At 51.5% G+C, this 17,895-nt stretch overlaps 1 protein-coding gene across 3 annotated transcripts in view; it reads right to left on the bottom strand.

The window, feature by feature from the left end:
* Positions 1-13,857, bottom strand: part of GPR156 (G protein-coupled receptor 156) — a 33,154-nt gene extending 19,297 nt beyond the window's left edge. Inside the window, exons 1-9 of one of the 3 annotated variants that reach the window (XM_090150221.1) lie at positions 12,713-13,857; positions 5,827-6,034; positions 5,079-5,215; positions 4,740-4,875; positions 4,497-4,607; positions 4,277-4,402; positions 3,689-3,784; positions 1,049-1,285; positions 34-192 (exon numbers count right to left, since the gene is read on the bottom strand). In XM_090150221.1, coding sequence (XP_090006347.1) covers positions 34-192; positions 1,049-1,285; positions 3,689-3,784; positions 4,277-4,402; positions 4,497-4,607; positions 4,740-4,875; positions 5,079-5,215; positions 5,827-5,931 — 1,107 coding nt within the window. In that variant the 5' untranslated portion in view covers positions 5,932-6,034; positions 12,713-13,857. The other 2 variants (XM_090150214.1, XM_090150225.1) reach the window with 2 other exon arrangements.
* Between the last annotated feature and the right edge of the window lie 4,038 nt (positions 13,858-17,895).

Here is a 17,895-nt window from a genome sequence, read left to right as displayed (position 1 = left end):
AAGCTGGGCGAGAGAGGCCATCAAGTCCTTTACCTCTGTCAGCAGCTGCTTCATGGAGTTCTTCTCCCCTATCAGCTGGTAGAGCTGCTCCTCACTGTACACTGAGTGGTAGCTCCTGCTCGGGCTGCTGAAATATTTTGCCATGTGGCTCAGAGTCTGGTTTTCTTCTTCAAAGGCCTTCCACTGCCTGAGCTGCAGGCACAAGGAGCTGTTACTGGGGGGAGGCAGCCACAGCAGGGAGAAGGAGAAAACAGGATGGAGCGTGGGGGACAAAGGCTGTGATAGATGTGCATGGAGACAGGCAGTGAAGTGATGCTGCTGTGAGCATCCCGTACAGCCACACCCTGCCCGCTCCCTGGCTTGGCTTCTAACATTAAGATAGTCAGCTCCTGCCTGTGTTGCAGCCTTCAAGCGTGCAGCAAAAGCCCCCCTCCTCCAACCCTGTAACAAAGAGAATTGCACACAGCCTTGGCCCCAAATCGCTGGTGACAAGCCGTCAACTGGCAGTGCTTTGGGTCTGTTTTCTTGTCTAGTGCTCTGCACAGCCCAGCTCACACCACTCATCAATCTCTGGCGAGCAATAGAAGAGCAAGCCCATTAGGAGAAACAAGGCGATGAATTAAAAGATGCAGGATAAATAAAATGCTCGAGGCCCCCAGGCTGCAGGAATGGAACAGCAGAGGCAGGAGGCACAAAGCAGCACAGCTCAGCCACTCGTTCTTGCTCAGAGAGCACGAGCAGGCATGGAGCTCCTCAGGGGCTGCTAACACAGGGGTTGGGGCTCTGTGCTTACATGGCACTGATCAGCTGCAGGAGGATCGCCAAAGCAGGGGTGACCTTTTTCCCCTCAGGTATTTGTGTGCCTGGATGAGATCCCTCAACTCTTGCACAGATCTGCTCTTTCTTCAGCTTCACTTTTTCCTCCCTTCCTCACTGTTTCCTCGAGCCCTAACATCCCTCCAAACCCAACTCCAAGCAAGCAGCTGTTTCCTCTCGCTGTGACAATGGCCGCATTTTTCCCACTAATGGCACAGAGCTGGCACAGTACCTGGGGGACAAAGATGAAGCAGTTGATTGTTGTCGTACACACAAAGATGCCTCCAGAGGTGAAACCGAAGAGCAAGTTGTGCCAAGTGCGGAAGAAGCGGTGAATCAAGACAACGGTGCCGGCTACCAGGAAGATGAGGTTGACCCCCACGATGAGTGTTAGGGACTGGTTGACCGGTGGAGAGCTGACGCTGTCAGTCAGGCCGGCCAGGTACGTCCCATACAGCAGCAGCACGCTCTGGAAGCAGAAGCCAGGCCCTGCCTTCAGCATGGAGGCTGGCAGAGCATGGAAAATGACATCCCGAGGCCAGCTCCCACCCCATGCCAAGACACTTGCTGCCATCCTGATTAAGGCCCCCTGATGCATCCTGCAGCCTGTGTGTGTGCAGCAGGCACTCCACAGAGAGCAGCAGCTGCAGGACAGGGATGCTGTGTCAGCATCAGCTGGGCAGGAAGGCAGAACCAGTGGCAGTGGTGGTACCAGCGATGCCACGGGGCAGGGTACAGCCTGGAGAGGGGGAAAACTTTCTCCAGCATGCTGCAATGAGAGCAGCCAAGGCAGGTGAGAGATACAAGTCCCTTCAGGGACGTTCTGCAACAACATGGGAACGAGGCAGTGGGGGACATTCTGCAACAACACACCTCTGACGGAGCAGAAAGGAGCCTCAGAAGGATGTGCAGAAGGAAACAGCAGGACGGAAGAAGAAGGGGGGTAGGCTGGAGGGAAGAGGATGTCCTTGGTTCCTCTAAATAGAAATCCAGGAAACCAGTCAGTTCAATTCTTTTCCCTTCCCTGCTTCCTGCCCGACTCCAGTGGTGGTGCTGGGGCTGGAGAAGGGCTCTGAGCAGAGCAACCTCCTCCCTGCTCACACTGGCAGGCAGCACTGAGTATTTTATACCTTCCTCCGTATCACAGGGCATGATCTGCCATAAGCATCCTTTGGAAATGCCATCTAACACATTCCTTGCTAATGCAAAGACCCAAACAATGGGAATGTGACTCCTACATTACCCCCATGGCACCCAGCAAGTGCAGCTGTCAGCCTTTTGCTGCTAATAAATATTAAATTGTTATCTGGGCACCAAGAAGAGCTTTGTGGCCAGTGCAGCACATATTCTGTAGACTCTCAATCTGAGAGCACTGTGAATTGTCACAGGGAGCAGCGGTGGTGAGAGAGCGTGGAATCAGGCAGACACTCAGACCCGCTCCATAGGAGCATGAGATTCCTAACTGGACCACAACCACATTCACTGGATCGTAACAGCATTCACCACTGGGCACCTCCAAACATACATCCTGATGGCAAGCACCAAAATGCCATTTAAAATTCACATAGTCTGCCAGGAACGCAGACAAAAACACTGCCATCTGGTAAATTGGAACTTTAAATAAGCACAAGGCTAAGTTTTGTCGTTGTTGTTGTTTTAAATCCTGAGCCGAGGACTGCACTCCTCATTCAATTGATGACCTTGGCAAGCCATTGCTGCCTATTGCTGCGTGCCAGTAAAAGCAGGATAATACACTGAGTGGCTTCACAAAGGGCTGAGTACAGTAATGCCTTGGAAGATAAGAAGTGCTACATACACATGGAGATAGAGCCTGCTCTCCCATTAGTATAAGTCCTGATTAACTCCAAAGAAACCATTAAAGAAATACCTGCTAGATAGGATCGGGGTCAGGCTGAAGGCACCGCTAATTAAGATTAACTATGACCGAAAAAGTTTTATTGTGAATGGAGGAACAAAAACGGCCTACAGGAAAAGCATTCCCATCTAAGCCCTGAAGAAGTCTAACACTACTGGAGACAATGTCAGGAATGGAGACACATTCCATTGAAAAGTGGCTGCCCAGGGGAGGTCTGAAGTCCCCAGCACCAAAGGCCTGTTAAGGCTAGGCTAGGTAAGCTAATGTCTCTAAAATGGAGTGTAGGGGGGAGAAGGACAGTGTCTCAAGCCTCTGTCTACTCTTTTTCCTACAGTTCCTGGTAGATGGTCAGTGAGTCAGAAGCAGATGAAGCCATGCACAAGGGCAGGCTGTGATCTCACCAAAATCTTCTCGCTGAAGTGCTTCCAGCCTCTGCCAGAGACACATGAGACCACGGATAATTACAGCTATAATTACACTTACATAGTTACATCAGTATAACTAACTCTCCTGGAATATGAATGGCCACGTACAACACTACACCAGTGAAAGTGAGCTTCAGTGGTATAATTAAGCCGATAAACATCCTGTACAGGTAGGCACCAAGCACCTGTCGTCAGCACCTCACCTCCCTGATGTGGTGGCAGAGGACTCAGGGGCATGGTGCATCACTGGGGTGGGCGGTCAAGCGAAGCCTCATGGAAAAAGTGAGCTTTGGAAAACACTGAGGCAGAAGTTCTAAGGAGGAAGAGAGATGAGGTGTGTGTGGCTACAAGGTGAGAGCCGGAGAGACAGCAGGGATAGAGTGGCTAATAGGGAATGCAAGAGGGAAGGAATAGAGATGAGAGCATTTCAGGGTGAACAGGAGCAGCTGAGATCTTCAGCTCACATGTGGCTTGGGAGGGCAGTGAAGTTAGAATACTGCTAAACAGTTTAGGCTGTGAGATCAAAAAGGAGGCGAGATACATTGTGAGAATCAATAAATCGGTTACGTACCTTAAACCCTAAAATGAGAACGAGCCAAAGATCGGAATAAAGAGATGCACAGGACTGCATCCGGCTCACTGAGCAGGTCATGCCTTTCTCTGTGGCCTACGAGGCAATGGGAAGGCAGAAGTGAAGACTGCTGCCCTGCCCAGGAGCAAACAGACCAATGGGCAAATGGGTCTGCACACTCCTAAAGGGAAATGCCAAACTTGGTGCTGCTGAGGAAGACAGTAAAAGGGAAGTTGTGGTATTCCAATTTCAACAGGGCTGGTTACACCTTTTCCTAGAGCAGCTGCAGACAGCAAGGGGCTCTCCTGTGGCACCCAGGTGACCTGCACAGACTGGCCTTGGCCATTCACCAAGACCCCACTATTTGGCCAGGCAAGGCTCTGCTACCAGATACCGCTTCCAGGTCTGTGGCTGATACTTCTCTATGTAGTAGGCCACAGACACAAGCCTAGCCTGGAGCATCCAGAAGGCTGCACAGCTCATCTCTCTGTCTGGTTTTCAAACAGCCCCTCCAAATGCTTAACCATCAGCCAGCTTTGCCAACAGAACTCGGACAGGACACAGCACAGCACTGCACCACCGCATTACCCGCAATGAGACGCTGCGGCTCCGGAAGCACTGGACCGGGTCGGAGAAAACCCACGTGAAGAGCAGCACAGCATCTGCCAACACCAACACCGCCACCATTGCCAGCAGCTGGAGGTCTTTGATAATCTGCAAACATGTGGAAGTGTTACAGGAGAGTGATGTGGTGGTAGCAACAGCCATTCCAAACTGCTGCATGCTGTTCTGGGCACTCGGTACTCACCACCCTCTTGTCTGGCACCCGCTGGGTGAACACCTTGTAGAGCCTCCAGCTCTTCCCCAGGATGGGCCCAAACACCAGGGAGGTTCCCACACACAGCAGGCAGAGTCGCAACTGCAGGCAGGAAAAGGAGCTGAACTGGGGACATGTCTATAGAGCCCCCAGCTGACACTCGTGTCCAGCTCCCACCCACATCCATGCATGTGGACACGTGCGAGGGCACCCATTCTGTCAATCCCTGCTCACCTGAATGAGCATTTCCACTGATTTCCCCGATGACAGGCTCTGCTCCTGAATCCCGAAGAGGTAAGCACTAGTGTAAGTCAAGCCACTGCCCAGCAGGGTCACAACGTTCAGATTGGGGCTGGACATCTTCACGATCCTCCAGGAGACAAAGCAGGGAAGTGGTGACTGAGTTACTGAGCGCAGCGGCCCAGCAGCACTGGGACGAGGTCCCCTTGCAGGGATGAGGGCGGCCTTGCTTGCCTCGTGCTGTCCCTCAGGCTCATCCCTGCCGTACTTTGTCCCCTCAGCACTGGCCCTGATACCTGGGGAAGACCTTGCAGCAGGAAGGGAGGCCCTCACCTGTTTTTCCTGAAGCGGATGGTGAAGGCAAGGAAGAAGAGCGCAAGCAGGACTCCTCCAGTCAGAAATGTCCACACAACTCCCAGGAGGGCAGCAGAGAAGGATGGGGAGCTCTTCCCACTGCGGTCAGATGACGTCTGAGGAAGGTGGAAGGGGTGAGGAGGAAGAGGACATCTCTGGGGCTCCCAGTGAGGGAGGTCCCTTCACTGGCATGGCTGCTCAGCTCCAAAGAACATGCAACCATGCTTCCCAAACTCCTCTCTCTCTCACACACACACATACAAAACAGCTGCTGTTTCCCTGGACATCATCGGCCTGTGACCGTGTGAAGTTGATGGAGCACTTTGTTTACCACTGAGCAGAGTAAATCCTTGCCCTAGCAGGGGGAATATTAATTGTAGCAAAGCTGCCAGGGCCGGGAAGCCAAGCAGCTTATGGCCCTCTCATTAAGGGCTGCGCTCGGCCGGTCCCTGTGGCAGCCTCACGTGGAGCCAAACGCCTGCACACGCGTCACCAAGTTGTTCCTGCTGGCCCAGCAGTGGGGACAGGTGCCTCTTATTGCAGATGGTGACTTTTAATTAAATGCTGCTCTATTAATATTTGAAAAGTTCTTTGAAGTGGCAGGGGGTGGGAAAGGCCAAGGGTAGACAAGGACACCCAAAGTGCAGCCTCTAGCAGGAGGGGACCGTGTTGCCCCGTGACCCTCTCCATCCCTCCTCCCAGATCCCCTTCCCCAGAGGAAACATACAATAGTGACAGTGCAGAGCTCCTGCAGCATCCGCAGCTGCTGCTCCTTGTCGCTGAAGCCAGGCTGGCCATTGCAAAGGTCAGAGCAGTTGAAAGCCAGCTCCATAGCACATCGTCAGCCTTCATCCAGAACAGCCTCTGATTCAGCGCAGGGTGCCCGGGTGACACAGTGCCATCCTGCACCGTCCTGCCCAGCCCCTCGGGGTGCCCTGCAGACCAACATGGAGTGGGTGTCATTGCAGCCTCCAGCCCCCCAGTGCCGAGCTGAGGCCAGGTGCGTGCCAGTCCTGGCACCCCGGCCCCTGTGCACTTTCACTGCCTCCTTTGCTCCTCTTCGGTGGGGATTTTAATAGGCCTCATTACCATTTTAGACATGAGGTCATACTTATGCTCAAGCATCCCTGCCCAATTACCATTGTCACTGGTTTTAATTAGCTTCCCGTACACGGCCCTAAACGAGGTTCCTGCCGCCAGCAGCTGGGGAGGACGCGCGAAAGCTCTGTCCCTGGTCACTGCTAGTGGCAGGCAGGCAAGGAGTGTTCCTCAGGGCTGCCCCCAGCACACGAACCCCGAGCTCAGACCCCAAACACAGCTAAAAGGCCTTGCACCGCCATTCCCCCTCCTCAGGTGCACCTCATGGGCCAGAAGCTCCTGGTAAGGAAAAGCTGCCACCACCGTGTGCACAGCAAAAGGCCAGCACCAGCTGAGGCTCTCCCACCACTCATAGATGGACAAGTTTCTGCAGGAAGCTCATTGGGCAACACTGTGTGAACACAGTGATGTCCAGCTGCCCATCAATGAGTGGCACCAAGAGCCAGCGCATCTCCACATGAAGCTGCCCCTCGGAAACACTTTGGATAAAGGCAATTTGCATTCAACTCAGTGTCTCCAGGGTTGACAAGCTGCTTCTTTAGATTCTCCAAGACCCAAGATGACTTGTCTGCTGATGCTGAGCAACTGTATGCAGGTGTATAAACATCTTTTAACGACATTGGTCATGTCTAATTGGAAATCTCGACTCTCTCAAAGTTTCTCCTTGCCTTCAGATCCTTTTTTGAAAAAGCAAAGGAATAAAACCCCGAACTTAAGGAAGCTGAAAAATCTATGCAAAATGCCTGAGCCCAAAGCAGGCACAGTGAAGGTTTCACCTCAACTAATTCTTTTTCATCTGACATTGACAGAGACTTCTTCCCCCCAAAAACAAGGCAGTATCACACATAATAAATCCAAAGCTGGAAAACCAAAGAAGTCAATTTGCAAACAACAGAACAATCTCCACATTTCTTGAACACCTCCAGGACGGTGACTGCACCACCTCCCTGGGCAGCTGTGCCACTGCCTCACCACTCCTTCTGAGAAGACATTTTTCCTAATATCCAACCTGAGAGAGATCAAGAAGGAGACCTCTGCTAACCCGTGGAGCTTCTGCCCCCACTGATAGGAGATGGGGCCTACTGATGGGGAGCAGTCCCAGCAAGATGGGATGCTGGGCCCCACGCTTACACCACCAAGCCATTTGATAGCTTTTCCAGTAGGATGAATGACATGAGATGGGTTTTGCAATTCAGAAAACTCTGGCGCTTCTGAGAAAGATTCATGCTGCTCCCTTCTGCCATTCTTGCCCAACAAGATCCCTTCTCGTTTGACCTGAGAAACCTGCAGCATCGCCAACCCTAAGGTGACCAAAAAAATCCCAAGCTACACTTACTGCAGCACCCCCAAACACAGCTGTTCAAAAATTGCCTTTTCCTCTCTCCTCTCAGCTGTGCATGCACTATTTCCAGCCACCCCTACAAAGTGGGCCACGCATTCATCCTCATCCACATTCCAGATATGGAAGTGTTGTTGGGTGCCCATCCATGCTGCCGATGCCATCACCTCCTCCTTCCCTCCCCACTGAGGGCTCCCCTCTTTGCATCTCTGCCTCTTCCCAGCCATTTCCATTCAAATCCTGTCCCAACGCTTCATTCGGAGCCATGGCCCCAAGCTGCAGCAGTGGTGGCCTCCAGGCACTCGCACTGTTGGCAGCCACAGGGAGGCACAGCCTTCACTGCTCTCCATAACTGCACCCAAAAAAGCCATCTAGCTCGCTATTTACAGGAGCAATTCAACCAGTGGCTGAGGTGTGTGGGATTTAATTAAAATAGAGGTTCTCTCCTCGCTGCTGAGCTATGGAAGTGCAGAGGGAGAGGCCACAGCAGGACGTTTCCATGAGGTTGTGCTGCAGATTGAGGCTGTCCCCCAGGAGTTCACCATTTCAGGTGCTGGCAGAGAAGAGCTCTTGCAATCAGACACTGGCCCTGTGCAGCCCCATACCCGTGTGCTCCCGCAGGTCGGGTGGGAGTGGCAGCACTGCAAAGCCAGGCAGCGGGGATGCTGCCAACCTGAAAAAGCTCACCATCGTTTTTATTATTTTTGCTTTTTAACATCAGATGGGAGCTTGGAAATTGGATGACAGGTTCTGACCCTGAAACAGGAGGCAGAGCAGTCTCTGGTGACTCCTGGGCAGGGTCTCGGGTGGGTCAGAGCCACGCCAGCTCCCACCGGGCTCGCTCTGGCACGGTGCAGGCGAGGCGATGCCGGCACATCAAGGGCGCCAAGAAACGCCAGCTGCAACTCAACACGGGCTGCGGGCGGGTGACGGCTGCCAGTTTCCAGGGATCTGGTTTCCCCGCTCTCCTCTGAGCCCCGCTCAGGCTGCAGGGTGGCCGTAGGGCAGTGGAAAATGCACGGCCCGGGCTGTTTGCAATGCTGACGTCCAGCTGAGGCCGAGTGGGATGTCATGAGTCACTCCCGGCACGCTGCCCCCGAGCAAATGAGGGAGGAGCGGGGGTGCAGTGCTGCAGGGCCAAACAGGACCCTCTGCCCTGCTGAGGGGTTGGGCGCAGCCTCTCCTCCCTTTTCTCCTTCCACTCCGATGAAACCCCGTGGGTTCCGGGGAGCGAGCTCACCAGAGCCACAACTTCCCATCCCCGCATCCCACAGCCGACCCGCTCCTGCTCAGCATCCCCCTGCACGGCACAGCTTGTAGGGTGCGGGGACTTTCAAAAGAGGGAAAAAAAACCCACACCGTCTCACGCCCACCACCGTTGCGAGGCCGGAGGTGATCTCCAGGCACCGTACCGCACCCCGAGCGCGGAGCGCTCTGAGCACTGAGCCCACCTCCCCGAAGCGGGGCCCCAAAGCCGCTGCCCCCTGCTGCCCCGCTGCAGCCCCCGACTCACCTGCACCGGCCCGAGGCTCTGCGGAGCGCCGTCGAGCTGCGAACCTCGGGGCTGGCGGCGGCTGCGCTCGGCTCTGCGCGGCACGGCACGGCACGGCACGGCACGGCTCAGCACGGTGGAGGCGGGCGGCGGGGAGGGGCCAGGGCGGTCCCGCTCCTCCCGCCCGGCTCGGCGCCTCTCCGCCGGGGTCCCGGCTTAAACCCGGGGACTGGGAGCTCCGACAGACCCTGCGGCCCCCTGCATCCCCGCTCCTTCTCTTTCCCTCTCGTCTCCCGCAGCCCCGACACCCGCGTTAACTTCCCAGCTTCTCCCCGCTCTGTTTGACCGGGTTTGCTTGCCCGGCTCCTTCAGCCGAAAACTCTTCTCCCCACCAGCGCCCAGATTCCCGTCCCGCTCCCATAGCACCTCTGGAAAGGGCTGTGCTTGGCCGGACAGGTGTTCTCTTCCCCTACACCCCGTTACCTCGGCAGCTGCTCTGCCAGGCCCCGGCGTGCACAGCGATAGCTCCCACTGCCTCTGGTCCCCAAAGCCTCGGCCCTACAGGAGCGGGGAGGTGGGCAACGGCTCTTTCAACTATGGCTTTGGTCACCTGCTGAACTCCCCGTAAACTACTCAATTTTCAGTCAAAGTTTCCTTCGGGATAAACTGCATTTTGTATTTTCTTTGGTTTGGGGAAAATCAGGTTCTTCAGAAATCCAAATTCCTATCTGACCGCCTATGAGTGTCCTGAGATGTCCATCCTGGCCCCACTCACTGAGGTCATCGGTCACACGCATGCGTGGAGCGCTCCCATTTGGTTTTGCTCATGAGCACCAACACACACACAGTCTGCACCAAGGTACCTAAACCCTAAATCAGGTACATCTGTGATTGACATTAAGCACTGTGCCTATCGTTTGCCATCTTCTTAGCATGTGGCAGCCAATGACTGCAACATCTCCACTAAAGCAATGGGGAATTGAGTTAAACTGAAAGTGATTTGGGTTAGATGTTAGGTAGAAATTCTTCACTCAGAGAGCAGTGAGGCACTGGCAAAGGCTGCCCAGAGAGCTGTGGGTGCCCCATCTTTGGAGGCGTTCAAGGGTAGGTAGGATGGGGCCCTGGGCAGCCTGAGCTGATGGGTGGCAGCCCTGCTAATAGCAAAGTGTTGGGACTGGGGGAGTTTTGAGGTCCCTTCCAACCCATTCTTTTCGTATACTCGGCCCACTTAGTCCACAGTCCCCTGACTTCGAATTGCTGAGGCTTTGGCCCATTTGGGTGGTCATTTGGATATTCTTCTTTTTCTCTGAGGCTCTTGACACCTTTACTACTCTCTTGTTGCTCAGAGCCCTGTCCGGCCTGACTTTAAATGTCTCCATGGACAGGGCAACCTCCACCTCCCTTAGCAACCTGTTCCAGTGCTCCACCTCCCTTGGCAACCTGTTCCAATGCTTCACACTTATCCTAAAAAAATCCTTTTTCCTAATATCCAGTCTAAATCTCTTTCATTTTGAAACCATTTCCTCTTGTCCTGTCATCACAGACCCTGCTGAAGAGTCTGTCCCCTTTATCCTTCTTATAGCCCTCTTTCAGATACTGAAAGGCCACTCTCAGGTCTCTCCAGAGCCTTCTCCTCTCCAGACTGAAGAGACCCAGTTCTCTCAGCCTGTCCTCATAGAGGTGTTCCATCCCTTGGATCATTTTTGTGGCCCTCCTGTGGACGCACTCCAACATGTCCATGTCTCCCCTGTACTGAGGACTCCACATCTGGATGCAGTATTCCAGCTGAGGTCTCACCAGCACAGAGTAAAGGGGCAGGATCACCTCCCTGGCCTGCTGGCCAAGTTTCCTTTGATGCAGCCCAGGATCTGGTTGGCTTTCTGGGCTGTGAGCGCACATTGCTCATGTCCAGCTGCCATCCATCAGTATCCCCCGGACCTTTATGGCAGGGCTGTGTTCCATCCTTACATCCCGCAGCTTGTACTGATAGTGGAGACCTACAACCCACGTAAGCAGAAGCACAGTCTGAAGCAAGAATTTCAGCTCCAGTGTGGTTTCCACTGTGCTCAGAATCCAAGTTTACTCCCACCAGTGGAAACTGGTTTGCGAGCAACACCCTGCTCACCTATCCTGTCTCCTATGCAAACAAGGCTGATCCCAGATTCACCTGACAGGAGGTCAGACAGGTATAGAGGGCTCAGGCCTGAGACATCATTCAGCCCCCATTTGGCCATTTTCCCACAGTCAATGAGCTGCCAGTGGACAGGTGGCTCAACTCTTCCTGACCCATTCTGCTACATCTGCTAAGCAGAACCAAGAAGGTGTTAAAAACAGTGTGGTTCTGCAGACTTCATGCACCCTGCCAGCAGCATGGCTGGATGGGGACCACATCAGGACAAAGGGTGATAGGGCAGAGTTTGTAAGAAAGCAGGAGGTTGGTTCTGCAGCAATGTGGTCAGAGCACAGGGGCTGTGATCAGCCTTGGGGAGGAGGCACCAGACACCTGGCAACAACGATGCAGATTCTGTCCTGGGAATCTGAGACGAACAGTTGCCTCATCTTTGACAAGAGCCTCTCCAACTCGTTGGGATCATTTCATTTTTTAAGAGTGATATCCTGAGGGAATGAAGCTTATTCAGAGCGTATTCAAGTGTCCATTGTCCCCGCTTTAGCAATACTTAAACCTTCCGGCAAACTGCAAAACAAATATAACAATGGGAGGAGACTCTCAAAGCTGTGAAGTTTTGACAAGTTTCTGTGACAGGGCAGAGAAAGAAACCCAGCAAATCTTGGAACAGGCTACTCAGAGAAGCCACGGGTGCCTCACCCCTGGAGGCATTCAGGGCCAGACTGGAGGGGCCCTGGGCAGCCTGAGCTGGTGGCTGGCAACTCTTTTGGTGATAGAATGACTGAATTCCTCCAAAGCTTGATAGTGCTTCAAGGAAGGACCGTGCTAGTGTGCCATAGCAAAGCTCCATACAGACCTCCAGGGACAGTGCTCCTGAGGAATCCAGCTGGGCTTTGCACAGGCCCCAGTACATGCCCACACAGGATACCAGGAGTTCAGCTAATTTATGCAGGCGACTGCTCATGTCCAGTGTGTCCAGTAATCCAGCCTGCTCTTTCCTGTAATAGTGAGTCCTCGTGTATTATTGTTATTAAAGGTTTAGCATGACCTGGAAGCCAGGGAAAGCAGCCAGATTCTTTGATGCTAATGTGAACCACCAAAGCTTTCAGGGTTCACCTGCTGCGGTCAGCAACACCCAAACCCAGCAGCACTCAGTGGTCTCAGGAGGTATCTCAGCCTCGCAGGATTTGATAAGGAAACAACAAAGTCTCCTGCAGTGCTGCGTTTCAGCTGTGCCCGCCTACTAAATAACAGGTGGTAAATGACGGTTTCCTTCAATTGTAGCGGTCTGTGACTACCTATGAAGTCACACAGTGACCTCAGCTCAGTCTTTCACTGCTACTTTGTACTACTTTGGCGCTGTGAAGATGTTTTTCTTTCTAACAATAGAGAATAAAAATAAAAACAAAACCCTTTCTATTAATGCAGACCTAACTCGCGTCCAAGGCACAGCAGAAGCACCCCTTTTTTCTGGCTCTAGCTATGAACCTGAAGCACTTTGCTGATTACAGTCCTTCTCAGGTTGTCCTTTGTTGTAGCAGGGACCTGGGGCTCACCTTGCTGCTGCTGAGCGCTGTGCTGGCAGGAAGGATCCCTGGCAGAGCACTGAAAGGGAAAAGGGGTACAATGGGTCTCAGAAAAATTCCTTATGTGCAACTGAACGATGAGAGAAGAAAGGGGGTGCTGAGGGTAAAGTGGGTTATGAGAAACAGGGTCAGGAAATGACTACTGTCCACACTTTGAGTGGATTCAAAGGTCAAAAATATTTTAAGAAATGACTTTAGGGAAGGGACCAGGCAGGTGGAAAGGTAAAAAGTGTATAAGTATCTCTGAAGGATCTGATACTTGGAGCCACGTGCCTGGTAGCCAATATCTTAAAGAAATCCGTCAAGTCAGAAGATGAGTGTGTCTGAAGAACAGCAAATGCAGAGATGATGAGCTGCACCGAGAGGGAAATACATACCTTTATGGCATCAGCACAAGATGCAGGATGGAGAACTCACCTAATGGGGAAGATAAGCATGTCATGGAGAAAGAACAGGTTGAGCTTCAGGGCGTGAGTGCTGAAGCACCACCAGCTGTAAGGGGCATGCTTCGAGATGTAAGCCAGGAGCACGTAGCTGAATGTAGGAGAGAAAGTGGGGCAGGAATAGGAGAAGGAGCGATGAGTGTGACATAAAAAGGTAAATCAATCCAGGCAACCAAGGAGCCAATTACCTCTAAGTCTTCATAAAAGGCAGTAGAAATACATTTTGAAAGTAAAACTACTGTTTCAAATGCAGATCCTCAGCAGCTTTCTGCAGACACACAACACCCAATTTAGCAACTCCTTCAATACTGTGACAGCGATGGGCACTGATCTAAATATGTCAGTAGCATACACCTATAAGTCATCTGATAGATTTCCCATGTCCTTTAAGGCTGAGTCAAGCCCAGGATCACTAGTGCAGAATTTAAAGCACTCAGATAAATACGTTGGCCACTTTATTGCCTCTAAGAAACTTGAAGCAGTGACTGCAGGTTGCTTTACCCAAACTTTAGAAACTGAGATGCGAAAATATTTTACAACCACAGCAGCTTTTGGTGTGAGAGGTTGCTGTCATTTAAAAGCATTATAATCACCTACTTCATAGAGCTACACACACCAGCCCGATGTTGTTAACTCTGCAGTCTCTCTGAAGCTTTGAAACCCATTCATCCTGGACTCTTTTAAAACTAAAAGAAACACACCCTTTTTTTTTTTTTTTTTCCCTTAAGAAAAGGAGCCTTTGAAAAAGTTTATGAATAGATGTTTACCAATGAAATCTGCATAGAGGAGACAATTATTACTAGATAAAAGATCATGAAGATATTTGACAGCTTTTTTCAACCTAAAGAATTAAAAAAGAAAAAAAAAGTGAATGACGTAAGCAACATGACTTTCAGGTTTGAAAACACCGTTTCTGTAAAAGGAAAAGGGAGAAGAGAATGTTAATGCTGAAATGGTTGGGCTGCCATGTAAATCCAACACTCAGGTGGAAACCTCTTAGGCTTGTGATGTTCAGGCACATCAGTGCAAGGAGAATGGGTGAGCAATGGCGGGTTTTTATCACTCTAACCAATAGTGCCAGAGTCAACACTTTCTCACAAAACTCAACTCAGCTCCTGCAGTGGTTGGTCAAACCCAAGGATTCCCCCAGAATTCTGGAAGCAGGCTTGGGAAAATAAACAGTCCTGGCACCTGGAGCAGTAGCTGAAGATGACCAGAACAGTCTTATTTTCAAGTGCCATTTGAGCCTTTTTGATGCCGGGCTATTATTCTGGATTTCAGGAATTAATGTGCTGCCTGAACAAAGCCGCCACAGACCCACGTCCACTCCTGTGGTTGCCCTGACCAGGACTACTGCTATTACAGTCGTCTGAAAAGAAGTCTGGAAACATGAAAAGGTTTTCCTTGGGTGACGAATCAACCATTAGCTGGATTTGCTGGTTCATGATACCTATGAATCTCCCCACCATCCCAGATGTTACTGGGGGACTCATCTGACAGTGCATTAATACGATCAGTGGGAAATAACCATTTGTGAGGCATGTTTCCCTATTTCTGACATGCTGTATCCCCACCCATTGGGAAAGAGCTGCCTGCTACCTTTACGCACCATAAATTTGCTCTCTATAACTTCCTGAAGGGAGGTTGTAGTGAGCTGGGGGTCGGCCTCTTCTCTCGTGTCATTAGTGATAGGAACAGAGGGAATGGTTTCAAGCGACGGCAGCGGAGATTCAAGCTGGACATTAGGAAGTATTACTTTTCAGAAAGGGTGGTCAGGCACTGGAGTGGACTGCCCAGGGAGGTGGTGGAGTCACCGACCCTGGAGGGGTTCAAGGAAAGACTGGATGTGGTGTTGAGGGACATGGTTTAGTGGGAGCTATTGGTAATAGGTGAGCGGTTGGACTGGATGATCTTTTAGGTCTTTTCCAACCTTGGTGATTCTATGATTCTAAAGTATGTTATGCCTCTATCCATAGGCAACACCACTGCTTATTTCAGTAACATCTGGACCAGAATGTGTATGTCTCATTTTGTCCCAGCAAAGCATCATTGGGCTTCACCTTTGCCCCCAGCAGCTTCAAGAAATAAGCTTCTGGATGCAAACACTCAACTGTGTAATGGTAAAGCCAAGTTCATTTTTCCATGCTGAAGGGAGGCAAGCCCTGCTAATCCTCTGCTGTGCAAATGGCATTGCGTGGGGCCATTTACATGCAATGAGGACAAGGTGAACAAGGAGGAGGCTGGCCTCCTCATGTGGTGAGCATGGTCTCCCTCTGCCCTCTTTCCTGGAGGAAGGCACCCACCACAGCCAGCTGCTTGGCACTGAGAGGCCAGGAGCTGGGATATACCTCACCAGGCCTCTGCCAACCACTATAACACAGGCTAAGTTTACAGCAATAAATCAGAGCACAAACATACTTCTGTACTTCACACAGGGTGAAATGCCCACGGCACTCTACCTAGGCCCTCCTGGATGCACTCCACAGCAGCTCTTGCCCTTGTGGCTGACTGCCCAAGAGCTCCCAGAGCTCGGAGATGTAAACACCCCCTGCTGTAACAAGCCCAGAGCACGCAGGTTGGCAGCAGCTGACTGAGGAAGGCTTTTGGCTCTTAAGGCCATACATCTCCCCTCCGTATGCCCAGCCATCCAGGACTGTGGGCAGGATGCCCAGAGAGGACCAGGCCGTGGCACTGGGCAAAGCCAGCACTGGGGCTGCTCCTTCCCTACGAACCATCACAAAGGTTTATTTTCGGGCAGGGTTTTGAAAGAGTAAAGTGGGCAGATGGGGTTGCAAGTTGAGAAAACCAAAAATAGTTTCAAACTTTCCCGAATTGTTTAAAACATGTTTCAACCAGCCCAGTCACGTGGGGCTTCTGCAAGGCCTTTCATGATTGCATCTCTCCACAGAAGTCTGCTGCTGCTTTAAAGAGAGACACAAACAAACAGACACAGTTTAACCCCAGATATGTGGAGCAAATAACTGGGGAACATAACTTTGCAAAACACGGTGCTGTGTTTGTTTGAAGATGAAAACACTGCGCACAGTTTTTCAACCAGCCCTTCACTGCTGCTCCTGATGGCTGCAATAAAGGGTGCTTGATTACATTCATCCAGTGGCTGTTTTAAAATCCTCCGGTCTGTTCTTTACAGCAGCATCGTACAGAACAGAACACAAAGCACTGAGTTCAGCTGGTGCTTTCAGGTACCTACCTCCAGGCAGGATCTAGGAGCAGAGGGCTAAGCCCAAGGAGCGCTGCGGGCCCTTTGCTAAGGAGCAGGGAAATGTGGAGAAACTGTGCTGCCCTAGGTGGCAAAAATGGCTTCCGACAGAGGCACGGAAGCTCCAGTGACCTGTTTGCTTGACACAAAGGATGTTCCCAAAGCCAGATGTCTCCCATCTCTAAAAAAGACCTGCTGTCCTTAAGGCAGAGAGCCATGAAAGGAAAACAGAAGGCCCTTTATGTCTGCTGTCCAACTCCGTTCCACACTGCTCCCATGGTCTGGTTGGCAAAGACTGGTCAGTGCTTTCCTTCTTACACAGCTCTTCTTCCTGAAGAGCAGCAGGACAGCCCTCCTCGGCATAAATGCCATTTTATAAACAAATGAAGTCCATGGACAGCAACCACATAACATCATCCGGCACAAAGCACAGCATTTTCTCGACATTATTACACACGTTTGTTACAAAGTCATTTTTACTATGGACACCAAGACACCCACAAATAATGGAAAATCATTATTAATAAGGTGGAATTTTCCTACCCATTTGCAAAGCCCTGCAGATGAAATTTGCTCTGAGCACCCTGATCTGGCTGTGGATGTCCCTGTTCATTGCAGGAGAGTTGGACTAGATGACTCTTAAGGGTCTTTTCCAACTAAAACAATACTATGAATTTACTCTTTTAGAGACACCCCAGAATAAATAAAACATAATCCTGCACCTGCCCTACAGCTCCTTCTCCCAGCAGTAGCTGTTTGTGCCCCTGACTGTGCAAAGGGTGATGCTCCAACCTGTCAGGCTCCAGCTTGTGAGCCACCACATCCCCACACAGATTAAGTGTTTGTTTCCCTCCCAGCTTAGCAGCTCCCCAGTGGCTGTGTCAGAGCACAAGCAGGGGCCTTGTAACACACCTGTTCTTCACTCCTTTACGTAAGCAGCTGGCAAGCAGCAAGGCTTGGTGAAATCATTTGCTGCCAAATGCAGCAGCAGTACTCTTTTGAGATGTGCAAATGGCAGTCTGTCTTGCAGGGCACTGAGGCTCTTTGGTCCAAGCATAATATTTGGGATAAGCATACCTGTTTGTTTGTTACTGCTGACTTCAGACCCTGTTGCTTCCACAGAGCCAAAGGAGGAGTTACAGACAGGGCATCTGGACGGCACTCTGACCACACGTTAAACCTTTGGCAGTCTGACAGCATGCCTTGAGCTGCCATCAATGCAGCACCAGGCCAGGACAAAGACGAGGGTGAAGAGATCTGCACACAGTGTTCCCTGCGACCAGTCACTGAACTGAAACTGGAGTTGCCCTCACTCCCACCACAAAATACTGGTCAGAAGTGGGACTTGGTCTGTACCGTGGATTACTTTTCCCTCTATCCTGAAAGGACATCAACTGCTGTTAGAACTTCATGCCAAAAATTCCCACCGCACTCACTGGTGGGAGATGCTGCAGCAGCAGCAAGCTCTTCTACACAAACACATGCACTCA

Source organism: Phasianus colchicus, chromosome 1 (assembly GCF_987193195.1).
Source record: "Phasianus colchicus chromosome 1, bPhaCol1.hap1.1, whole genome shotgun sequence".
Classification (NCBI taxonomy): domain Eukaryota; kingdom Metazoa; phylum Chordata; class Aves; order Galliformes; family Phasianidae; genus Phasianus; species Phasianus colchicus.
This window is presented reverse-complemented; position numbering and strand designations above follow the sequence as displayed.